Here is a 26,004-nt window from a genome sequence, read left to right on the forward strand (position 1 = left end):
AAAAACTCCTTGGCTTTGGCCACCAAGGATCCGAGAATGATTCTCCTTGAAACATACAAAAGGGTAGAGTTCTTGTCTTCCAAGAGCTTCAAATCACGTTTGCGTTAACATACAAAAAAAGATATTTATGCATCAGTTGGCAAATGTTTGGAGAAGACACCTGTTTTACTCTTCGCTGCATCCGAGTCACGTGATCTCAGGAACTTCCCCACGTGATAAGTACTAAGATGTGTTTCCATTATTAAAAATCCAGCTTCAGGTTAGCCTTTGAGAAGTGTTAGAACAATATATATGGCAAAGTGTTAATATTCATAAAGCGCTACAATAAGAAAAGCGGGCAGTAGAAATAAATGTAAAAGGCCATTCAGCGCATGAAAACTGTTCAACGATATAATTCAAAACAACAAAACGACACTAACATTAAATGCCCACTGATGCCCAGAATGCACTAAGTGTACTCTAACCCACTGCTAGCGAGAACGTAAGTTGCTTTTTTTCCTGGAGGGCAGCTTGGCAGTTTATATCCTTTCACCTGGTAATTCTCACTTCTATGAAAGTATCCTAAAAAATTTAAAAACCACAAAGGACGGAGAAAAAAAAAACCAGAAGAGGGAAGAATATTCATCACGGGGTTATGAACAACCGAAAAACTGTAAGAAACGTGTGTGTGCGACAATAAGGGACGGATTAAATCATTTTGACGGAGTGCTAGAGGAATTTTTTCCCAGGTGCGTTTAGGTTTGCAGCGAGCCGGGCCAGTGGGTGTTGCCAACACTTGCCCACGTGCGGGCAAACAAACACAAACAGGGTGGCCGCGCGGCGGGCGCTCGCTTTTGTGCTGGGCCCACGGCAGTGCTGTTTCTATTTCTCGGGGACAAGTCTCGCGTGGACTGCGGAGGGGACCAGGGCCCGGGGAGCTCACCTCGCTGCAGACACACCGGACCCTAACATCCCCCCGGAGGGAAACTGAGGCTCAGAGGCCGCCCCACGGCCGGTGTCCTCGCCTCGAGAATGCGTGGCCCGCCTTCTCGCTGATTTCCGTGTGGGGACTAAGCAATCGGCTGCCAGTTTGGAAAGGCCCGGAGGCCCGAGTCACCCTGCTGGGCTCCGACGGCGACCCAGGAACGTGACTGGCCACAGCCACGCCCACGACGGGCCTGGGGCTGGCGCCGAAGAGACGCGGGACATGAGGCTGGCCTCCGGGGGCAGCGCCCGAGGTCCAGGGCCGTCCCCACTCGCCGAGCCCCCGAGGCGCTCCCGGCCGTCAGTCCCGCTAGTGGACCCGGAGCGGCAGGGGGGTGGCGAGGAGGCCCCGTCTAGGGCGGCGTTCCGCTCGGCCTGATGGAGCCCGGCTCCCCTCGCCCCTCCCCGAGGGCCGCCTCGGCTCCCCAGCCCGGCCCCGTCCGGGCGGCGCCGGCCCGGCTCCCGGCCGTCCCGCTCGCTCATAGGCCCGCGGCGCCGCGCCCGCCTAGGCCTGGCCCCGCGCGGCCAGGGGGGCGGAGCCGGCGGGTTCCCGCCAAAATCGCGTAGCTGCTCCCTCCCCCGCGGGCTACGTCGCGCCCTCCTGTTTTTTCAAACCCGGGGCTGGGCGGGGATTGGTGGGCCGGGCGCTCACGTGGTTAACGGTCGCGGGAAGCCGCGGAGCCCGAACCTGCGGCTGGACCTGCGGAGAGCCCAGCCTCGGCGCCCGGGCCGCCCCGCCTCTGCCGGACCGTCCGCGCCGCCGCCCCGAGCGTCCCGGAGCTCAGCCCGCCGCCGCGCAGTGTCGCCGCCGCCGCCGCTGCTAGGCGCGCCCAGTCGCACGTGGCGGGCCCGCCCCCTGGGCCGGCCGAGCCCTGGACTCCGCGGGCCCCGGCTCCCCGGTCGTCCGCCCCGGCCCCAGGGGCACGATGAGCTTCCTGAGCCGGCAGCAGCCGCCGCCGCCCCGCCGCGCCGCGGCCTCCTGCAGCCTGCGGCAGAAGCTCATCTTCTCGCCCTGCAGCGACTGTGAGGAGGAGGAGGAGGAAGAGGAGGAGGAGGGCAGCGGCCACAGCACCGGGGAGGACTCGGCCTTTCAGGAGCCCGACTCGCCGCTGCCGCCCGCGCAGAGCCCCACGGAACCCGGGCCCGAGCGCCGCCGCTCGCCCGGCCCGGCCCCCGGCAGCCCCGGGGAGCTGGAGGAGGACATGCTGCTGCGCGGCGCCTGCCCGGGCGCGGACGCGGCGGGCGGCGGGGCCGAGGGCGACTCGTGGGAGGAGGAGGGCTTCGGCTCGTCGTCGCCGGTCAAGTCGCCGGCGGCCGCCTATTTCCTCGCCAGCTGCTTCTCGCCGGTGCGCTGCGGCGGCCCGGGGGACGCGTCCCCGCGCGGCTACGGGGCGCGCGGGGCGGCCGAGGGCCCCTGCTCGCCGCTGCCGGACCAGCCGGGCACCCCGCCGCACAAGACCTTCCGCAAGCTGCGCCTCTTCGACACGCCGCACACCCCGAAGGTGAGGCCGCGGCGCCCCCGCCCGCGCCCCGCCGGCCTTTTAAAAGGGCCGCGGCGCCGGGAGCCGAGCGCGGCGCTGCCCGCGTTCGCTTACATAACCGCCCGGCCGCGCCCCCGCTCGCCCGCCCGCTCCGCCACCGAGAAAGTTGGCAGCCCCTCTCTCTGGCCCTGCCCAGAAGTTGGCCGTTAAGATTGTGTAACTGAACAATGGGCCTCGCCTGGAACTGCTTCATCTTTCAAAGGGGCCGATCGGCGCGGGCCAGGGGGCCGGCGCTTTACCGCCCGCCGAGCCGGGGCCGCCCCGAGCGTGTCAGCCCGGAGGGTGGCCCCGAGAGGGTGGTTGGGAAGGATGCTGCGGGGGCGCTGGCCCGGCCACCCGACACTCCCGGGCGCCGCAGCCATCTGGTGCCTTTTAAACGCAGTGATCGGTCCTGTAATTTGGGCGGCGCGCCCGGGAGTTCGGTTACCAAAAAATTTCCTGCGCTTATCGTTTCGTGTCATGTGGTCTTTGGGGGGAAGGTTTGAGGTATGGAGGGACGCTGCGCTTCGACATGGGAGAAGAGGCTGGCCTTCCGGGCGTTTACAGTCTTCTAAAGACTAGTAAATAATCCGGGGTAGCGTTTAGGCCCCTTCGGGGAGGTAGTATTTATTGGGTGAGCGTTTGGTTACACCCTTGGGTTTGCAGCGCCCAAGTCTGGTCAGCTCAAGTGTAATGATTAGGAACGTCCACGTCTTAAAACCCAGCACTGGGCTGGTTGCTCGGACCCTTACACTTTCATCCTGTTGGTGATGGATCTTAGAGAATTAGGTATTCAGCGCCTGTTTGTTGAAGGGGTGCTGAGTATGCCGATGAGCACTTCTAGAACTTGAGAAGTAACAGCCGAGGTTAAAACGGACGCTTCCCGAAATTAAGATAGGTATCGCATTTGTAAGATTGCTATGGAAAACGTACCTTTTTCAGTGAGTCAGTTTCAGTACCGTTAGTCATAAACCTCGGGAAGTCGGGCGCTTTGAGCGCTGCAGTTTATTAGCCGGCTTGCCCCGGGCGAGATCCCTCTGGAAGTGAGGGGAGGAGTCGGCGGAGGTGGCTTTGTAAGTCCCGTTTAGAAGGGGGGAGGGGAGCTTTTGTGGGACTCCCTGACTGCTTTCTGTCTGGAGATGGATTGAGGAGGTTTGTTCACTTGTAGCCCCTGGAATGAACTTAGTTTTAGTCTCATTCATACTTTTGTTAGGGTTAGAGACCTGTTTTACTTGGCCGTCTTTTTCAGAAAAGATCCATCTTCAAACTGCTCAGTTAACCACTGTTTGTTTTGCTTGAAATATAAACAGTCTTGTGATGAAGGTTGTGTTGAGGAGGCTAAATTTTTTTGGATCCTAAAAATTTTATTTTTCCCCTCCTAGAGTTTGCTCTCCAAAGCTCGAGGAATCGATTCGAGCTCTGTTAAACTCCGAAGTGGTTCTCTATTCATGGATACAGAAAAATCAGGAAAGAGGGAATTGGACATGCGACAGACGCCTCAAGTGAACATAAATCCTTTTACTCCAGATTCTGTGTTGTTTCATTCTTCAGGACAGTGTCGTGGAAGAAAGAGAACATACTGGAATGAGTAAGTTGTTTATTAGTCAACAGTTTAGCTCTCCAACCAGCGGAGATTGCTTTGGTATACTTAGCAAAATCTAATTTCAACCGAATGACTGGAAGTTTATGCTCTGAAATTTTTCCCTGTTACTAGCACCTAATGCTCAGGACAGAGAAAAGGGAAGTAATCAGCTGTGGAAAGGAGTGATGTGAGAAAGGAAGGACTCAAAGGCCTAGGTGGCTTGTAGGCGGTCTGCTGGTGTCGAAAGTGAGGCACACAGAGAAAGTTGACTTAGAAAGGCTTTAATTTTGGTATGTGTGGTGGTGGCTTCCGGTTAATGAGCGTATCTCTGCAGGGACATCATTTTCATCCTGAGGTCTATCTTGTGATTACACAATTAAATGCTTTCTTTTCTGTGTTTATTCATTAAAATTCCATTTCTCTGTTCACCTGTCAGGTAAAGTTTTGAATCTCTAGTTGATGTATCTGTCAGATATGTTAACAGAAAAATACATAATATTTTTCAGTTCTTGTGGTGAAGACATGGAAGCCAGTGATTATGAGTTTGAAGATGAAACAAGACCTGCTAAGGTAAATAGCTTTTTCTTTTCTTGTTATTGTTTCTGAAATTTGATTTTCTACTTCTTAACAAGTTATCATATGTACATGTTAAGTAAACATTAAAACATAAGATTCTTAAATTTTACACATTATGCTATCACCATACTGAAAAGTCTTTTTCTTTTTTTTTTTTAAAGATTTTACTTTTTTTCCTTTTCTCCCCAAAGCCCCCCAGTACATAGTTGTATATTCTTCGTTGTGGGTCCTTCTAGTTGTGGCATGTGGGATGCTGCCTCAGCGTGGTATGATGAGCAGTGCCATGTCCGCGCCCAGGATTCGAACCAACGAAACACTGGGCCGCCTGCAGCGGAGCGTGCGAACTTAACCACTCGGCCACGGGGCCACCCCCCGAAAAATCTTTTTCATATCTTTGTATTATGTATATGGATACACTTTTTATTACAGAGAATTACAATTACTGAAAGCAATATGAAGTCACGGTACACAACGGAATTTCATGAGCTAGAGAAGATCGGCTCTGGAGAGTTTGGTTCTGTGTTTAAGTGCGTGAAGAGGCTGGATGGATGCATTTATGCCATTAAGCGATCCAAAAAGCCATTGGCTGGCTCTGTTGATGAGTATGTATTAAAAATTTTGTCTTTTGCTCTTTTGTTCCCTGTGGTGTTGAAAACATTAGGGTTTTAGATGATCAAGTACTGAATTTAATTAATTCTTTAATCTGTTTTTTTTTTTGAGGAAGATTAGCCCTGAGCTAACATCTGCTGCCAATCCTCCTCTTTTTGCTGAGAAAGACTGGCCCTGAGCTAACATCTGTACCCATCTTCCTCTACTGTATATGTGGGATGCCTGCCACAGCATGGCTTGACAAGCCGTGCCATGTCTGCACCCAGAATCCAAACCGGGGATTCCCGGGCTGCCAAAGCAGAACGTGCACACTTAACTGCTGCGCCACCGGGCTGGCCCCTAATCCTTTAATTTTTGAGAAGTTATAATAATTTAATCAGATCCTTTTCGTTTTGTACCATTAGTCCTTATGGACTTGGTAAAATAATATAAGTAGTCTGATTTTGGAGTCTAACTTAAATTTCTTATTTCTAGTAGCATCCATGAATTCACAGTAAAATGAGAGTTTCATCTTTCCTGAGTCCTAGGGCCAGCAAGGTTCCTTCTTTCTAACTAACATTCTTCTTTAATGGAAAGCTTTGGAAAACTCTGGTTAGAGACTCTTAATCCCCTCACTCTTAAGTAAATTGTTCTTCAGCATAATGATAGTTAAGTTTCTTTTATGAAGTTTCAGATAAAGTAATTCACTTTGGGCTTGAATAAAAATGATTTACCATTCTGTTAATCTCAAATTTCTCCTAGGCAGAACGCTTTGAGGGAAGTCTATGCTCATGCAGTACTTGGACAGCATTCTCATGTAGTTCGATATTTCTCCGCATGGGCAGAAGATGATCACATGCTTATACAGAATGAATATTGTAATGGTGAGTGATGTAGTGGTTCCCTTGTAAACTTATGAGACCAAGAAAATGAATACCGAGGAAGTTTTTATTTTTTTCTAAAGTCTTGCTTTACTTCTCTCTCTTTTATCTCTCGTAAATTCAAAGATCAGAAGCCTAATATGAATTTCAAGTGCAAGTAGTGCCTACCTGGAAGTTAAGATTGTGAAAACCTTGTCCCTTCTACCTCGGTAGTAGAACTGTGCATATTATTTATGTGCCTGTCCCTTAAATTAAACTGATCTTCTTGAGAGGACAGTGGCCTTGCCATACATATTTTGGTATCGCTAGCACCTACCACAGCGTGCGTGGGGTATAGTAGGTAACACAGGCTTCCTGCGTCTAGCCTTCCCTTTCCCTTTCCTTTTATGTGATGCTAAAACTGATGTTGGTTACTCATAAAATGACAGTGGCTCTCCATTGATCTGAATTCAGGCATTCTATAATCTTGCCCCAACTCCTGTCTATCCAACCTAGTTTACCAGTGGAATCCACTAAGACTTCGGTCAAGTAAGTTATGCTCTTTTAGTTCTCTAGCTGTCCTCTCTCCCTCCTTTCCCCCCAAGCAAGCATGTATAGAGGTTCAACTTTGGACCTCTGGATAGCTTTCAGTTTCAGCAAGTCCTTTAAGGACCCACTGGAGTCCCTCCTTTTTTGTTAAACTTTTACTGAAATCCTGATCTCAATTGCAGTTCTTAGAGACTTGTTATTAAATACTCAAATATTTATATATAACAGATTTTGATTTTTGTATATCTTCTATGAATATTAGAGAATTTAGAATTTAGGGAACACTTGAGATATTAAAGATGGTATTTATTGTTTCTCATTATTTTTTCTTTAAATATGACCAGCCATCACACAGCTTTTGAATAAATAAGTCATATAAATAGTGGATTTAGGTTTTCTGTATTTAAAAATAATGAGTAAAACAAAAGTAAAAGACCCATTTCTCACATCTGACTTCTCACTGAGTTGTCAATTTATTCTCTATACTTGAAAGAACATAAGTGCTTGGTATACAGCATTGCTGCTAGTTTGTTTCACACACCTCTTGATAAGTTTCTATTCATGCTATCAAAATATTTACGTGGCTGTCTCCTTTGGCCTTGTGTATTATTCTGTTTCTTAACCTTCATTTTTCAGTTACTGTATTTAATATAGTACAACTTGACCATAATGTCTTCTCCACTGCATTTTAGCTAGGCGCCATCTCCCTTTAGTTTCCTTCTCTCTCTTGCCTTGTGGATGTGGCTGGTTCTCTTAACAAGAATTTCAAATAGCAGTCCAGGGATCACAAATTTGTGACAACCTACCAAATACCTGGTTTTGTAATTCCGATGATTTTGAGAAAACTCTTGGGCCTGGGGGCGTGGGGAGGACTGAGTGGTCTTGCCACCCTCTCAGATTACGAAGACCTTGTCCTGTAATAAAATTAGATTATAAAATAATCTTTTGAGACAGCTTACTATTTTTTAGCAGTATACAACACTTAAAGGATATAGATCTTTAAAAAATAAATAGACCTACCTGAAACAGGGCTGCCTCTTGTATGGCTGTTTATTCTGCTTAGATGAAAGAAAATAAGGCTATCTAGATAGATTTGTGAGCTCTTCTTTTATCTTTTATTTCCCTTTTCCACTATTCTTCTCTCCACATAAAGCTTTTTGCTTTTTTGCTGAGGAAGATTGGCTCTGACGTTTTGTTACCAATCTTCCTTTTTTTTTTCCCCTCCCCAAATCCCAAGTACATAGTTGTATATCCTAGTTGTAGGTCATTCTAGTTCTATGTGGGGTGCCACCACAGCATGACCTAACAAGCTGTGTCTAGGTCCACGCCCACGTCCAGGATCTGAACCATGAACCCACAGCCCAGGCAAAGTGACTTAACCACTTGGTCACAGTCCAGCCCTCACGTAAAGCTTCGAATGTCCTAAAAATAGGCTTGATCTTCAGGTCCTTTCGGAAGTTTTGCAGTTCCGGAGACAAACGATTCTGTTTTCATTTGTAAGTGTTGATTAACTGATAGCCTTTATTGAGACTGAGTTTCCTTGTTATCTCAAACAGTCATTTGCATTTTAAGCCTTTTGTCTTGGTTTGGTGATAGGCAGAAATTTCTACCCTTGATAAGCAAGTGTAGGAAAATGCGAATGGGTATGGGAAGAGAACCTGAAATACCAGATAGATGAGTGTTTTGCTCTTCTCACCCCTCTTGGCCTTTCAGCAATGAGATGGAAGGAACGGGCCCAGCTGTGGTTGCTAGACCCACTAAAAAGCAGCTGTGTTCTTTCTTATTACACTTGATCTAGGACTTCAAGCCCGCCTGTCTGACAGGCTTACTGACCTGCTCTCTTCTAGAGCCCTCTTTTTCTCGAAGTTCAAGATTTGTACAAGTTAAGTATGGAGAACATACTTAAGCCTAAGATATCCAGGTGTGTGATTGCTTTTTATTTTTTAAACCACATTTGACATTTTGTTATTCAGTCTCGTTCGAGTTGCAGGACCTCTTTTCCTGACTAACATACCATTTGCCTTCCTGATTTTATTACCCTGGCTCTGATTTTATTATTCCTAACTAAGCTCTAAACAGAAATGGGCTTTTTTGTTACACAACACCTCATTTCCTCTGAGATAAAATACAAACTTATAAAGGTTTTAATGAAACTTATAAAGTTTTTAAGAGTATGAATAGGGGCCAGCCTGGTGGCATAGTGGTTAAGTTCATGTGCTCCACTTCAGTAGCCCAGGGTTCACAGGTTTGGATCCAGGGCACGGACCTAGCATCACTCATCAAGCCATGCTGTGGTGACATCCCACATAAAATAGAGGAAGACTGGCATAGATGTTAGCTCAGCGACAATCTTCCTCTCACACACACACAAAAAGTATAAACAAATTAGCTGATTGGTTTGACTGGTTCTATAAAAGCATGTTATGTTCTCGTTGATAGTAAGAGTAGTATAAATTAAAACCATACCAAGATTTAACTATAAAATTTATAGACTGTTGTCAAGGGTGTGGGAAAACAGGTGTTCTTATATACTAATGATGGGAGTATAAGTAAGTACAGACTTTTCTCTGGGGGACAGTGTGTGTGTGCATGTGGAGCCACCCTAGGATTGTCTCCCAAAGCCCCAGATCCCCATGGGCACGTGCTAGCAGAGTTTAGGTGCTAGCCATTTTGAAATCAGAAACTGACTGTGTTGTGATTTCTTTTATGTAAACTTTCAGAGGCAATTAAGTTTTGGCACTGACGGTGTGAATACCAACCATAAGCCCTTTTGCAGAAGGATAAACAGAGAAATGGCCCTCTCAGCCACAGAAATGTATTCTATATGTAATAGTATTACACACACACACACACTCTATGCCTGTATAGATTACATTGTACATACCCTTTGGTCCAACAGTTTGTTTCTAGTAGATGTTCTAAATATGTGTGAAATGACCAATATATATAGCAGAGGCTTGGAAATTATTTTAAAACATCCATCAACTAGAGGACTGGTGAATTCGTTATCATTCAGTTATACAATGGAATTCTGTGGAGACATAAGGAAGGGGTAATATTTATATATTGGTAAAGAACAATCTTCACGATAATGAAAATATGTTATCATTTGTGTAAAATATGTTAGCATTTGTTGAAAAGAATACATAAGAAACTGGTAACAGTGGTTTACTTTGGGAAAGAGCACCAGCTGGGTTTCTGGGGTATATGAATGAGACAGAGACTTTACATTTTGTACCATGTGTAGGTATTACCTATTGAAAGAATAAATAAAATTTTGATTTCACAAGCAGTTCGAAGGGAATAGGTCCTATAAAATGTCACTTTCTTGGTTGAGTCTGTGGTCATTCAGTAAAGATGGAAGGGAGAAAAATAAGAATATATCAGAAAGAATAAAGTGCTGATTTTCCCCTTGTTTGTTAGGTGGAAGTTTAGCTGATGCCATAAGTGAAAACTACAGACGCATGAGTTACTTTACAGAAGTGGATTTGAAGGATCTCCTTTTGCAAGTTGGCCGGGGCTTGAGGTATATTCATTCAATGTCTTTGGTTCACATGGATATAAAGCCTAGTAAGTATTATAGAGACTCTGACCTGTGTTCCTTAGAGTTATAGAGAATAAATTACTTCATGAAAACGTAAACATTTTACTATGTTTTTTCTGTGTTAGTTTTAAGAGACCTTTGACCCACTTAGTATTTTTTAATGATTCCCATTTACCTCTTCTCTTGCTGCCCTGAAAGATTTGAGGAGATAAACTCATTATTATTAAAAGTTGGGAAAAATTTGCTGCAGCTTATGGGAACCACAGTCTCCAAGTGGGACTGTGATGGGGAGACTGAGAACCTGTATTTAAAGCCCTTCTCTTCTACTAGTCTGTAGAACCATAATTATAAATGAATGCTGGTGCTGCTAATAGGGTTATTAGCATAAAATGAGAAACGTGAAAGTTTTGAAAACTTGATTGCTGTACAAACATTGTGGTCTTTCTAGTCTGTAAAAGAAATAGTAAAATTGTTACTATATGACTCAGAAAACAAAATGACACATGTATTATGATTATAACTGCATGAAAAGGTTGCAGGTGAATCAGGGCTGGAGAGTATAGAAATATAGTGGTTTTGTTTTTTCTCTTTACTGTTAGATCATTTTTCAGCTGAAAAAAATTGATTGATTTTTATATATAAGTGGCTCCAGTAGACTGACTATACTATGACTCAGAACAACCTGAAAGTATTCTTTCAAAGGCTTATGAGATTTCAAACTGAAGGAGCAGTGATTCTAATCAAGGTGTAGGCCTACATAATTTTAGCTTAAATTACAACACAATTTTATTACAGAAGCAGTAGTAAGTACATTGTAAAAGTATTTAAAAATATACACGTCTGACTAAAAGAAAAATTAAATCCCACTCCTCTATTAACCTTTGGAACTACAGTTATAAAATAATGTCAGTGCTGCTAACAAGTTACTAGAATAAATTGAGATGAGACAATCCTTTGAAAACTTCAGTTGCTATGCAAACATGGTGGTATTTCTAGCCTATAAAATACCATGAAGATGTTACTTTATTCAGAAAACAAAATGGCACATGCGTTATGATCATCTTGCATGCAGGGGCCTGCCTGGTGGCTGAGTGGTTAAGTTTGCACACTCTACTTGGGTGGCCCAGGGTTTCACCAGTTCGGATCCTGGGCGCGGACATGGCGCTGCTCATCAAGCCATGCTGAGGTGGCGTCCCACATGCCACAACTAGAAGGACCCACAACTGTGTACCAGGGGGCTTTGGGGAAAAAAAGGAAAAATAAAATCTTTAAAAAAGGAAAAAAAAAAGGATGCAAGTGAATCCTACAATGATATTAGTGCATATCCCTCTCATTTTATCAAAATAATACCATAGTGTACATACTGTTTTATAACTTTTTTTAAAGTCAACTATCTCTATTTTTCCGTTTCAGTAAATATTTATCTCATCTAATATCCAGATCATATTAAAATTTTTCCCAGTTGACCCAAGTCATTAACAGTTGATTTGTCCAAACTAGTATCCATTTCAGAACCATCTGTTAGATCTGGTTATATCCATTTTCCTTTATTAGGTTTTACTCTTCCCCTACTTTTCTTTTTTTTTTTAAGATTTTATTTTTCCTTTTTCTCCCCAAAGCCCCCCAGTACATAGTTGTGTACTTTTTTTAATTGTGGGTCCTTCTAGTTGTGGCATGTGGGATGTCACCTCAGCATGGCTCGATGAGCAGTGCCGTGTCTGGCCCAGAATCCGAACCGGCGAGACCGTGGGCTGCCAAAGCAGAACACACGAACTTAACCACTGGTCCACGGGGCTGGCCCCCACTCTTCCCCTACTTTTAGAAAATAATAATAATACAGTCCTTGTCTTGCAAGATGTCCTTTCTTCTGGATTTGACTTGTTGCTTCCTTGCATCATTTAGCTTATTCCTTTTTCCCCTATATTTCCTATAAATTCAAAGTTATAACTAAAAGGCTGATGGATTCAAGTTAAACATTTCATTTTAGGCTAGGTTTGTTTTTTTTTTCCTTTTTGCTTGAGGAAGATTCATCCTGAACTAACATCTGTGCCAGTCTTCCTCTATCTTGTATATGGGTCACCGCCACAGCATGGCCACTGACAAGTGGTATAGGTCCACACCGTAGAGTGCCCGAACTTAACCACTAGGTCATGGGGCCGGCCCTTAAACTAGGTGTTTTTAAGTTGAATTTAATTAGGTTTTTTTTTTAATCGATGGAAATGTGTGTGATTCAGGAGAATTCAAGTCATTTTACACAACTTATTTTAATTCTGTGGATTATGTGAAGAATTAACAGCTCACTAAAATTTTTATTTTCAAAAAATATATATATTTGGACTGATGGCAGTAAATGTAAATTAGTAAAGTTTGCCTGTACTCATCCATACCTTGTATGGTCAGACAAACATAGTAGTCTCTCATATTACAAGCACAAGAGTTGAAAATATTAAAGCATGTCAAGTTTAAAGGTTTCAAATTTACAAATACCACCATAAAATAAATGGTCCTATGAATAAAGCAAAACTGGAAAATGACTGCAGGGATTGTACCATTTTTAAGTTCACTACTATACTAATAAAACTACTGAAGTGAAATCTGCCACTGAAACTTATGTTAATCACGAGCATCCCTGAATTTGAAGAAAGAAAGTGGGTGTGCAGTGGAAAAGTGAACCACAAAGCCACACTGGGGTGTGGGTGCTGTATGGTCGGCCAAACTCAATAGCTCTGTGACTCACTCTTCTCACACCAGCTGTGTAGCGTTAGGTTAAAATTTGTGCTCTGGCAGCATCACAACTGGTACATTATTGCCTTTTGTGTTGTTTCTAAGTAATTAAAACTGCTGAATATCAATGTGTAGATGACAGGCATCGAATGCAGTGGTTTCCATGTGTTCAAGGACCAGTGGTAGGCCAGAAAATATATTCCTGGAAAATACAGCCCCAGTTCCTATCCCCTGAGATTCTTATTTTCATTTGGTTTGGGGTAGAACATATAATACTCTACGTATTGAAAAAAGTATTCTGGATGATTCTGATGTATGTCCTTGTTTGTGACCTTTGGTTATAGTATTAATTGTTAGCGTGACTTACGTAAATAACTGTTTGACAGGCAATATCTTCATATCTCGAACCTCAATCCCAAATGCTGCCTCTGAAGAAGGAGATGAAGATGACTGGGCGTCCAACAAAGTTATGTTTAAAATAGGTAAGACAGAAAGATAACCAGGCTATTACCTTAAAAGAGAGAGAGAGGCTGTTTTGTTTTAACTCTTGATTACTTTTCCAATACTTGTAGGTGATCTCGGGCATGTAACAAGGATCTCTAGTCCACAAGTTGAAGAAGGTGATAGCCGTTTTCTTGCAAATGAAGTTTTGCAGGAGGTAGTGTTTCTCCTTTAATAATGCTCTTTGCTTTGTCACACTTATCAGTTGGTAGAAGAGTATAAATGCTGACATTAAAATTTTAAGCTGGTAACTAGTGGAATGGTAAGACAAAATAGGAAGTCCAAACCATCAGCTGGGGGTATTCACTCTAGTAAAAGTCAGTGAAGGCAAGGATTTCTAATACTCAGCAGGGGTGATGTCGTGGTAAAGGAGAAGCCCTGTACACTGCTGGTGGAACTGTAAAATGGCACAGCCTTTTTGGAGAGCAAACTGTTGGTATCCATCAACATTTTAAAATCGTGTACCCTTTGACCCAGAATTTCCATTTCCAGGAGTCTCTTATACAGAAATATTCACATGCAAACAAATTGAGAACAATGTAAATAAGTATTTAGCAATAAGGGAATGATTAAGTAAAGGGCACATAGTTAATTATACCATTTCAAAAAGAGTGTGACGAAATATTCCTCCTTCAGAGTTTTGAATGAAATTAGAACAAGTAGAACAAATCGATTGTATGACCCCTTTTTCCTTTTTATATGTTTATTTGTGTCTTGCGTGTATATGCGTGTTTGTAACTCGTCAACGTGTGTATGTTTTCTGTTTTCATATGAATTCCCCTGCAGGGATAGGAGTTTCTTCTGGCAGTTGAATTGGGCTAGTGAGGAAGAGGAAGCATTTACCTTTAGAAATGTATTTACCACTCTCCCCACCTCGGAGTGTGTATTACTTTATAACTTAAGAAACATCTCCCAAGCCAGCCCTGGTGGCCTAGTGGTTAAAGTCTGGTGCTCTCACTGCTTCAGCGGCCTGGGCTCATTTCCCGGTCATGGAACCACACCACCCATCTGTCAGTTGCTGTGCTGTGGCCATGGCTCACATGAAAGAACTAGAAAGACTTAACAACTAGGATATGCAACCATGCCCTGGGGCTTTGGGAAGGGAAAAAAAAAGAATTTCCCCAAATTTAGCTTGCTCTCTGAATAGGTTATATATGGCATTGGACATTTTAATTTAGTCCTGTTTCTTACCTAAATTATCAAGATGTAATCTTGACTTTATTTTGACCACTTTTTTATTCCCTTAAAAATTTTTTTTTAATTTTACAGAACTATACCCATCTACCAAAAGCAGATATTTTTGCCCTTGCCCTCACAGTGGTGTGTGCAGCTGGTGCTGAACCTCTTCCCAGAAATGGAGACGAATGGCATGAAATCAGACAGGGTAGATTACCTCGGATTCCACAAGTGCTTTCCCAGGAATTTACAGAGTTGTTAAAAGTGAGCATTTATATATGAAGTGTTTTATTGACACTGTTCATTTTATTAAATCACATCTTTACCTTAATTTTACTTCTCTTGTTAAGGTTATGATTCATCCAGATCCAGAGAGAAGACCTTCAGCAATGGCACTGGTAAAGCATTCAGTATTGCTCTCTGCTTCTAGAAAGAGTGCAGAACAATTACGAATAGAATTGAATGCTGAAAAGTTCAAAAATTCACTTTTGCAGAAGTAAGTGAAGGTTTTTTTGTTTTGTTTTTAGTTTCTGATTAATTCTCAAATTTTAATGAGAGATGATTTAGGCTTTCTGTCGGTGAAGGATATAGTGGTTTGGCATGTTATACAGTTAGTTTAGGGACTTTCTGCCTTAAATTAGTATGTGATCTATAAATTGGTGTTGTTTCTTTTCTTTTCTTTTTTTTTTTTTTGAGGAAGATTAGCCCTGAGCTAACTGCTGCCAATCCTCCTCTTTTTTTTTTCCTGAGGAAGACTGGCCATAAGCTAACATCCATGCCCATCTTCCTCTACTCTATATGTGGGATGCCTACCACAGCATGGCTTGCCAAACGGTGCCATGTCCGCACCCAGGATCCGAACCGGCGAACCCTGGGCCGCCAAAGCAGAACGTGTGCACTTAACCACTGCACCACCAGGCCAGCCCTTGTGTTGTTTCTGAACTTTAAAATTAACTTAAAAAATTTTAAGACTAGCATATATTTGTAAGTGGTGATAAATCCCCAAGCCCTAAATCATAGCAGAAGCTATGTGAGCCAGTACCAGTCTTCTCCCTCCTAACTCTCACCAGAAATGTTGTGCTTGAAACATTCTATTCTACTTATTTTTATGAAAGGATGAAATTAATGTCGATTAGCTTAGTAGATGATTCTTCTATTTGATCTGAATGACCTTTGACATTTTCAGAAAACGGGTTGGAATGATGATTCTAACGCATTTGCTTTATTCCTACCACTTTGATTCTAACCTAATAAAACTGACTTGAAATATTAAAATGTTTAACCACTAGTTTGATAGCAGTCATAGTTCATACAAATAGGAAGTAGAATTGTTCTTTCATCTCTATTATGTAAAGATATTTTCTCAGTATGAATTAGAGTTCTATTTGAAATTATTTTTTATTAAGACCCAAAGTCATTACTAGCATCTTTATTACTTGTGTCCAAGTGTATATGATATTTTAATTCTGAACAAAATAAAGCCATTTCATAAATTTAAGTTGTTTGAGCAGAAGCTGGTTTTATATTGTATTTTTCCTTTCCTCAATTGCGTCGTGCAAAAATCTCCCAACTGATAATATAGTTTGTGTTTGGCCTCTTAAGATCCCTTCCTAAGATTAATACAGTAGGTGAAAAGTCTTGTTTCGTATTTTTATGTTCTTAGAGAACTCAAGAAAGCCCAGATGGCAAAAGCTGCAGCTGAGGAAAGAGCCCTCTTCACTGACCGGATGGCCACCAGGTCCACCACCCAGAGTAATAGAACAGCTCGACTTATTGGAAAGAAAATGAACCGCTCTGTCAGCCTTACCATATACTGAACTACTCATTTCCCACCTCCCCCAAAAAACTGTGACCAGAGGAAGCTAGGTTGAAATCACTGCTAGAATCCTGTTTGCAATTACTTTCTCAATCGGTGTCAGTAGTTTTACTGAAGTACCTTTCAGGACTTCTATGTGTGAATTACAGTTGAAAGCTGTATGGTGACCAGTGCTATGTCAGGCTTTGTCTAGTCTTAGCAGTCTGTCTTCTCTAGGATGTCGGTCACTGTTGGATGTTACACCGGCCTTTCCAGGGTTAACCACTGTGGTGGTGTGCTGCTTATAGTTTGCTGTTGTGTTGTCGTAAAAGGTATCTTTCCCTATGGTGGTGACCTGTAAACAGGACTCAAGGGCTTTATTACAAACATATTCTCCCTTCGAAAAGGGAAATGCTAAGAGACTCAGTACTACTCAGCCTTCAGTGTACCTGTGTCAATCTTATATTTCTTCTTTTTAATTGTGAATTATACTTGTATATCCAACTGGGAGCACTTTGTAGGCACTGCATCAGCCATGGAATGATGATTCTGTGGAAGTATTGCCTTGTGAATTTGCTGCTATTTTAGTTTTGTCTTTGCTGTAAAATTGTAGCATTAAACAATCATCGTTGTTAATAGGCTTTCTTTTGAAAACAATTATGTGAAATATGTTGCTGCTCTTGATGAAAAGCAGCTATCTGCCCTTTTTTTCTTTGAACTTTGAAGCTAGTGCATTGGAGAAATGCACCCTTTGTTCCCTTTGGAATGCTGTATTAATGTAGTATAATTCTTACCGGTTTTGTAATTTTTCCTGATAATGCCCTTCCCTGACTCTTTTTTAAAATGTTTCCTCCCTCTGCCCAAGTTTTGTACTTGATTGTATTATTAGTCTGTTTTTAAATGTTTTGCCTGGTTTCTCTTCAACATCTGTGTATATAAACTAATCTTGGTGTTACTGTACATAGCTGTTTGAAATGCCAGAATGACTTCTGACTATTCCAAGCTTTTCACAAAATACATTTTATCTCTGATTAGCCATTTGACTAATAATACTGGCTAACAGATACTGCAAAAAAAAGAAAAGAATTTGTCTATTGTTTGTTTTCCTATTAATTTTGGTTTAAAACATGTTTGCACTTGTCTCTTTGACTTGTGTTTTATTAACATTGATTGGCATATTAAAAGTCACTCTGAGCTCACCTTCATTGTCTAAATCTTTGTACCACACCTATTTTCTACTGGTTTATCTCCATTATCACTACATTAGAGTGTAATATATATAAAGTACTAAAAGCAAAGGGCACATTTTTTTATAGAATATGAAACATTAATTATTTAATGATGAGCTTTAGTCCACATTAGCTACGTTTAGGGATTTAAGAAAAGTTTACCCATCAAGTTGAATGTTTTTTATCATTATATATATTTAATATTTTCACATCACGTTGTATGTTATGCATTTGATCTGCTAGAAACGTAGTGTAATGTAGTTTAAAATAGCTTTAGATTATTAATATAATAGCCGTGAGTCATAACTTTCTAATTGGAACTGAGTCACAGAAGAGAGTTTAAAGTGGGGAGGGTTTTAACTCACTAAAGTGGGCTAGATTTTAAGAATTGAGAGTGCAAATTTAAGTGACAAACAGTGCTAATTCTATGTGACGTCTTTTTCTAATGGAGATTAGCACCCCAGTGTAAGCAGTGAAGGCCTCTGAGCAGATGAAAAGGGATGTAAGATCCTGTGCTTCTTGATCATGGGTGCATCGTTTCTCTTGATTAGGGTCTGTTTCTTCCTGCTATAAATGTTTCTAACAAGCTTGATTATTTTAACTTTTAAGCTTATGGCATATTGAAAAGCACAATTTAGAGTTGTGAGAGGGATTGGTGCAGACAGGTAAATTAGACATAAAAGCTGATAGATGTGGCTGACGGAAAACCTAAAAAGCTTCATAGGCTGGAGCAGGTAACTCACATTCCAGTAGTCACTGAAGGCAAAGCTATAAAAATAGGATAATTGGTGTTCTTAGGATCACTCTAAGTCATTAAGGTGCATTTTTCTAGTGCACTGGCTTCAAAGAAAAAATTGGTGTTTTTCATCAAAATTGGCAGTAAGTTTTTCACGTATTGTTTAAGAATATTAAGTAGAAAAATTCTGGTTTTCAAAGAGGGAATTCTTAAGCTGTCTGAAAGCTGATATGAAAGTTAGGCGCATATTCAACACAGGATACGTATGTCGAGTGCCTTCTGTGTGCCAACTGGCAGACAAAAGACCAATAAGAAATAGTCTTTGCCCACTAGGGACTCAGGATAAAATAGAGGAGACCCATTAAACATAAAACGTGGTAAGTGCTGTGTTGGAGGGAGTGTGTAAGGTAGAGTGATGGCTCAAAGGCCAGTTGGATACCTTGGGAAGATGCTGGGGGTAGAGCCATTGTACTAACTCGGTAAGAGTAAGGAGGGCCTGCATTAGGCCCCTGCTGTGGAGGAAGCTGGGGGTAGGGATTCCATTAGACGGGAGCACTGCACATTGAACAGTTTTTGTTTGTTTTTATAACAGAATGAGAACTTACTAGCATAACATCAAGATTGGAGGAAGCTACAAGTGCTAATATTGAAGCATTGAAGAACTTTTCAGAAAATTAAAATGCAAAGGCCTGTTATTGTTTGAGACAGATATTTAACATTGATAAAACTGTTTTGGAAAGCTGATTTAGTAAGGAAGAAAAACTTTAAATATTGACTATGCAGTTGGGTAGGAGGAATCACACATTGCAGTTGACTACAAATTGAAACTTGCCTTACCTTTAACTGAACTTGATCTTGCCAAGAATCCACGGCAGTCCCCTTTAGTTAATGAACTAATGATTTTTGAAGAGCCAGTTCTCAAGCTTTGATTTTCACTGTTCCAGAGGTGAAGAAATAATGGCATTTAAAAAATTGATAACAGCTGGGTTTGGGTCATGCTTTAGGCTGGCTCCTCGTTCTTAAGTAGCAGCATCCTGACGTTAGTAGTTTTTCCTCCTCCCCAATTCATCTGCACAAAGCATCTCACTGACTTTAGCCAACAGATCAAATCCGTTGTTGCATCCTTAAGGTATTTTTATTTGTGAAAAATTTAAAGGCCAATTAAAGCACTCAACAAGGAGGATGGATAAAAAAAGAATTTTGGAAGTGTTTTGGATGTTGTGAAAATCACAAGTGAAGCTTGGAGCTAGAAATTTGGGAGAAACTGCCTCATTCAGTATTTTGAAGGTGTTTGTATAACTGTAAAAAGCATCACTGAAACTGATTGACATTGCAGAGTGAGTGGATCTAGAAGTTTCTCCTGCAAACCTGATTGTATTGTTAGAAATTTCTCAGAAGCTCAGCAAAAAGTAGATTTTTATAAAAATGGAAGAGTAAAGACATCATTGAAACTGTCCCTCTCCCAACGTTTAGCTTTCAAAACCTTTGAGAGGCATTCATCTGAACATTATTGAGCTTTTTTTTTTCTTTGTCGCAAATGACCCTAATTTTCAATGCAGTTCAGAGGTCTCTGGAGTAAGGAAAATATCTATTTCTGCTCTAGGAAGATTTACCAGGAAAAGATGGCATGTTCTGTCCAACTTCATTAAACGGAGAGTCAGAAACCTCGGCCAGTCCAGCCTAAGAAGGAAAATACCTCAAAGGAACATTTCTATCATAGTTCTTACTGTTTAGTTTTATATGGTTAATAAATATTTTGAAGAGCATATTAATTTGTTTTGAGTTTTGACATTCTTACGGTATGAAATGGATTTCCGGCCTGGAATTCCAGTTTATGCCTGCTAATCCATTATGCCGATGGGAAATTGAGGTTCAGTGTACAATGACTCCGTTCAGGATGACTATCCAGGAGAGGAGTCACCTTTTCGCAGATGAGACTATCGAGGCTGAGGTGAGTTAAGTAATTTAGGAACTCAGTTTGGTAAGTAGGAGAGCCAGAATTCCACCTCAGATCTCAGAGCCAAGAATCATGGCTTCTTCCAGACCCATGAAAGTTGAGGACAAACACTAATTGAAATGATGCGGGGACGGCGAGCCGAAGAGTCGAAAGAAAGATTTCTTGGACTCTCAAAGGTCTGGGAGTGGTGCTGTTTTATTTAGAGAATAGTATGGAATAGCATGGGGACAGGACCCATGGGCAGTGAAGAGCTGCTGCTGCTGCTGCTGCTGCATGGGGACAGGACCCACGGGCAGTCAGAGCTCCTGCTGCTGCCCTGCGTTGAGGGTTAGGGCTAAATTTATAAGGCATGGGTAAGCGACTTATTTTTACTGGAAAAAGAAAAGATGATGTAAAAAGTCATTAAATGATTTCAGTGCAGATGGGGTCTGGTTATTGTGCGGTCATATAACTTTAGATACGAATCTGGTCATATAGATCGGCATGTAGGTGAGGATGCCCTGGGCTTCGCTCCCTGGGGCAGCCCTGATTCATACCATAAAAATCCACCGGGTCATATAGTTCGGCATGTAGGCCAAGTCACCTTGGGCTTCTCTATCTGAGGCAGCCTTAATCCACATCAAAAGAACAGAGTACAGGCAACAAAGGAGAGTAAGAAGGAGCAGTCTGAGAATTAGGAAAGTCGGGAAGACTGGTGTCACGGAGACCATGAGAGAAGTTTGAAAGAGAAATTGATTAACTGTGATGATATACAGAAAAGATTAAGAAGTGACTCAAGGAGGCTGGCCCTGTGGCATAGTGGTTAGGTTCAGCATGTTCTGCTTCAACGGCCCAGGTTCATGGGTTCAGATCCCAGGTGTGGACCTATACCACTTGTCAGCCATACTGTGGTGGCAACCCACACAAAAAGTGGAGGAAGATTGGCACAGGGCTAATCTTCCTCAGGAAAGAAAAAAAAAAAGGTGACTCAAGCTCCATGAAGGAAGCATCAAGAGTTCATTAGATCTTTGGCAAGCAGTGTCAGTAAAGGAACAAAAGCCAGATTACAGTGAGTTGGGGTGTAAGAGATGAGCAAATAGAGACGGTAGTATAAATCATTGTCAAGAAACGTAGCTAAAAAAGAAGAGCAAGGGAGGAGAGGGCTAGAGCTTGAGGGGGACTTTGGGTTTTATTGTTTTTGCTACCATTTATTGGTCACCTATTATGTGCTAAGTGTTTCACATACATAATGTTTAACCTGATAAGAACTCGATGACAAAAATCTCCATTTTACGCAGGATGTTTAGAGAGGTAAAACAAATTTCCCAGATTACATAGCTACAAAGGGTTAGCATTCAAACTTACAGTGTTTGGCTGAACCTCTAGCCAAATTCTTAGCAAGTCCTCTGAGCCTGGAGCAGAGGAAGCAGGCATGTGGATGAGATGAGTTTGGAAGTGTTTGGAGGAATGCAGGGAGTTGGGGAGGGGAATTCCAGTCTGAAGGCCTCTTCTCTGAAGCTGGACTGAGACCCATGAACTGAAAGTGCCTGCGGACAGATGCACATATATGGGAGGAGTGCCGTCTCACTCCACCGCCTTCTTTCCTTCTGAATGAGGTGGTTAAAATGTTCTCAGTACACTATACAGCTATTTAAAACAATGTTTCAAGGAGTTTTTATGACTTAGGGAAATGCATGTGTTATGTTAAAGTAAAAAAATCAGGAAGCAAATTTGTATATACAGGATTTTTTTCTTAAGCTTTGAATAAAAGAACAGAAGGCTAACAATGACTGTCATCTGAGTGGTGGGATTATGGGATATATCCCATTCTTTTTTCCTTTTCTGAACTTACAATATTTTAAACAACAAGGCTTTATTTTGTAATCAGAAAAGATAAAACTTAAAAATATTTGAAGTTATTAACATATGCAGTCAATACAAGTTGGACAAGTCACCTGGCTTGCAAAGACTTGTCCAGTGATCATGTCTGTCCTCCCCAAAATTTCTGGTAATGAGACCACTCCTTTGAATACAGGGGCACCTATGTGATGTGGGCTGGACCAAAGGGAGTTTTTCCTAAAAGCTTGCAGATGCTCCAGTTGCTATGTTGGCAAAGATGGGGATGCCAAGCTTTGCACTGCTTGGGAAAAGCCTATCTTCAGGAGAAGAGAATGAACCAACACAGAAGCAGAGTTGAAAAGTGAGGAGCACCAGATCTGAGTAAGATCAGTTCCTGAAGCCAATCTTAGTTTGGTCCCATGACTATATATATATTGCTCTTTTTGCCTGACCTGTTTTGAGATGAGTTTCTTTTGCTTGCAATTAAAGAGCTCGATTGATGCAACATATTTCTCTAAACTGGCAGCCATGAATTAAATATTCTGGATGTTGTATGACTGAGAAATGTATGCCAAAGATCCTAGGGTTCCTGGACTAATCCCTTTGTTGGGGCTCCTGCTGTGTCAGGACTGGCGTGTAACAGCAGCAGACTCCCCAGCATCTCCTCCTGGCCTGCCTCATTTTCCTCGTGTGGTTATAGCATCAATTTTCCAGTGGTTACTTTGTGCAAAGCGCCATGCACAGCAGTTCCAGAAATAATTCTGCTGATAGACCCTAACCTCTGCTGAATGGGATTAGACACCGCACAATTCTGTTAACAGCTGAAGAGGCTTCCGCAGCCAACTGATTCGAACAATAGTTGCAATGTGCAGTTTGTTTTCCTGTCTGCCACAAACTACTGTTATGATGTTGAAGATGCTATTCTTGAAGAAAGAACCTGCAGATAAAAGCCAGTGAGGAGTCTTGAATTTGTATTTGACATACGCATTTGTAAAAGGTAGTATTTTAGCCTCTTCATTCTGAGGGATGAAGGGAATACTGAAGCTGGGGAAGGCAGAGGATGTGGCTCTACCGTATACTTCCCAAGTAGATTCCTGGCTCCATCATTGACCGCACTGAAGTATAGAATGGAATTGCACCCGTGTTTACTTTGTCGATTGCATTCTTTGGTTCATTTTTTCAATCAACATTTATCTTGAGGACCTGCACTGTGCTAGAGGTTATAGCTAGGGCTAGGCATTGAGATACAAATACAAACAAGATAATCCTCTACCCTTTCCATTGCACACAGCTGTGTAGAGGTATTAGCCACAACTAACTACAGGGACCGGCCCCATGGCCTAATGGTTAAGTTTGGTGTGCTCTGCTTTGGTGGCCCAGGGTTTGCGGGTTAGGAGGGCCTACACCACTCAGCAGCCATGCTGTGGTGGGGACCCACATGTAAAGCGGAGGAAGATTGGCATGAGATGTTAGCTCAGGGCTAATCTTCTTCAAGCAAAAAAAAGAGAAATAGGGGCCAACCCAATGGCATAGTGGTTAAGTTCGTGTGCTGCATTTCAGCAGCCCAGGGTTTGCAGGTTTGGATCCTAAGTGTGGGCCTACACACTGCTCATCAAGCCATGCTGTGGTGGTGTCGCACATACAAAATAGAGGAGGATTGACACAGATGTTAGCTCAGTGACAATCCTCCTCAAGCAAAAAGAGGAAGATTGGCAACAGATGTTAGCTTAGGGCCAATCTTCCGTACCACAAAAGAAAAAAAAAAAAGAAACAACTACCTGTATATAGTAAAATAAATGTTCTTTTAGGGCATGCATAGGTCACTATGGGGACCAAATGATAAGCAATTAATCCAAGAGATGGGGGGTGGATACTGCTGTTCCCAGGAGAGTGTGACACTTCATATAGGTCTTGAAAGATGAGTAAGAGTTTGCCAAGTGGATAAGGTAGAAGGATTTCCTTGGTAGAGGAATTAGCTTGAACAGGGCACAGGGGACGAAACTGCCTGGGGTATTAGGATGGTGAGACCACAGCATGTAGTTAGAGCAGACGAAGAGAGCTAGTTTTGCATGATGGTACTGGAACCCAGCTTCACTTGGCCAGGTTTTCCATTTCTGGATTTCAATTCTGTGATAAACTGCTAAGAAATACGAATTTCTGTTTATTCTTGTTCAGAGATGAGTTGAAAATAATGACGAATGAACAAATGAAAGAAAGGTATATAAGAGGTCCTGGGCCTTGTCAATCAAGGAACGTGAGTCACCACAGCTCTGAGAGGAAAAGGAGAGAAGAGCTTCTAGCACTGTCATGGCTTCGGCCTCTTCCGAGCCCTGTCTTCTTCAGCGAGGGCCCAGAGAACCTACTCCTGCCGCAACATCGGCTCCTTCAGCAGGCCAGTTCTCGGCACTGTCCCTGCTGTCCCCGTACCATCCTCCTGCCCCCCGTGTTCCTGGCGCTGCCTCCTCTGCGCCTGGGTCCTTGTGCCTGAGCCTTGGGCTTTGCCACCCCCATGCCCCGTCCTATCTCTGGGTCCCTGAATGCTGAGTGGCCCCAGCAGAGACAGGACTGGGGACTGGTGGTGGAGGGCAGGGCTGTGCTTTGGAGCTGAGCATCTCCTGCCCTCTGGCAGGGGCAGCTGCTTCTCTTCCTTTCTTACTCTTTGGTGCCCAGAGAGGACCAGGAAGAATCTAACTTCTTCCCCCTTCTAAAGTCGTACGTGTATCTGCCGCCGAGCGTCCATGGTGTTCTGTTCTGAGCTTGGCTAGAGCGCTTGCCAAGCAGACTGGGTTTGAGGTTTCAATGTGAAGGCTGAAATTAGAGGGGGAGACCCTAACCGAAGTGACCAGAGGGTGAATAAGAGCTGAAATCTTAGAGAACAACGAGGGCCAGTGCAAAAAACCAAATTCAATTGCAAGCCAAGGGGAGAAGGCTCGGATCAGGAATGAGTGAGGGGCTGGCACGGTCCCCAAAGGCCACTTCACTGGCTGTCAGCCGTGTGTGGAGAGTGTGCCATACTGGCTCACACATGGGCTCACACACAGCGGCTCCACCTCTGGGGGCCAGAGAATACCCTGGCTTCACCAGGGAGAGACCCAGACCCCAGACGCACCGGGGCATCTGGGGAGTCTGCGACGTGAATGCTCCTTCCCCTCACCCTTTCTTCTGCACCTGGTCTTGGACGGAAATCCCTCCTCAACCACCAGGCTCCTTGTGTGAAACTGGAGCACATGCAGATTTACATCTGTAGGCATTTTCCCCTCTCAGGAAGAGGACTCCAAGGCTCTGCCTTCGGGCATAATAAACAAAAGAGAGCAACTTGGAGGTGGGACGGTGAGAGGAGAGAAACACAGAGGACAGCGTGGGAGCAGACACCTGCAGGCAGCTGGGAGAGATGAGAGGGCTGAGGGCTCAGGAGGGCTGCTGAGCCGCGGGAGAGGGACACAGCCAGGAGAGAGGGCTCAGCCCTGCTCCCATGTGCTTTGGCAGTGAACTAAGCACAGGCAACATGCTGAGGCTATTTGACTGTGTTTGGGGGAAAGATTGGCACTTATTGAGCGACGATGCAGTAATCCCTCCTAGGGGTGGCTGCCCATATTCTAATTCTAATATTCCTTTTTTTTTTTTTTTTGAGGAAGATTAGCCCTGAGCTAACATCTGCTGCCAATCCTCCTCTGTTTGCTAAGGAAAACTAGCCCTGAGCTAATATCTGTGCCCATCTTCCTCTACTTTATACGTGGGACGCCTACCACAGCATGGCTTGATGAGCAGTGCCATGTCCACACCCAGGATCCGAACCGGCGGACCCCGGGCTGCTGAAGCGGAACATGCGAACTTAACCGCTGCACCATCGGTTTGGCCCTTCTAATTCTAATATTCTAACTTTAAT

The 26,004-nt window shown here is 43.2% G+C and overlaps 1 protein-coding gene across 1 annotated transcript; it reads left to right on the forward strand.

Annotated features, from left to right (window-relative positions):
- Nucleotides 1–1,624: 1,624 nt before the first annotated feature.
- WEE1 (WEE1 G2 checkpoint kinase) lies at nt 1,625–17,577 on the forward strand. Its single transcript, XM_014844193.3, has 11 exons — nt 1,625–2,465; nt 3,866–4,071; nt 4,572–4,635; nt 5,071–5,243; nt 5,992–6,113; nt 10,062–10,208; nt 13,293–13,388; nt 13,479–13,564; nt 14,677–14,847; nt 14,934–15,079; nt 16,247–17,577. Exons 1-11 carry the CDS (start codon nt 1,890–1,892, stop codon nt 16,398–16,400), a joined length of 1,941 nt encoding a protein of 646 aa, XP_014699679.2. The 5' UTR covers nt 1,625–1,889; the 3' UTR covers nt 16,401–17,577.
- The last annotated feature ends 8,427 nt before the right edge of the window (nt 17,578–26,004 follow it).

The sequence above is a fragment of the Equus asinus genome, chromosome 20 (assembly GCF_041296235.1).
Source record: "Equus asinus isolate D_3611 breed Donkey chromosome 20, EquAss-T2T_v2, whole genome shotgun sequence".
NCBI classification, from domain to species: Eukaryota; Metazoa; Chordata; class Mammalia; order Perissodactyla; family Equidae; genus Equus; species Equus asinus.

What these genes read in the sequence shown, in the direction of transcription:
- WEE1 (XM_014844193.3), top strand. Translation starts at nt 1,890, where the DNA reads ATGAGCTTCCTGAGCCGGCAGCAGCCGCCGCCGCCCCGCCGCGCCGCG. An exon ending in ACAGAATGAATATTGTAATG is followed by an intron (nt 6,114 to 10,061) that starts GTGAGTGATGTA and finishes CTTGTTTGTTAG; the next exon opens with GTGGAAGTTTAGCTGATGCC. An exon ending in AAAAATTCACTTTTGCAGAA is followed by an intron (nt 15,080 to 16,246) that starts GTAAGTGAAGGT and finishes TTATGTTCTTAG; the next exon opens with AGAACTCAAGAAAGCCCAGA.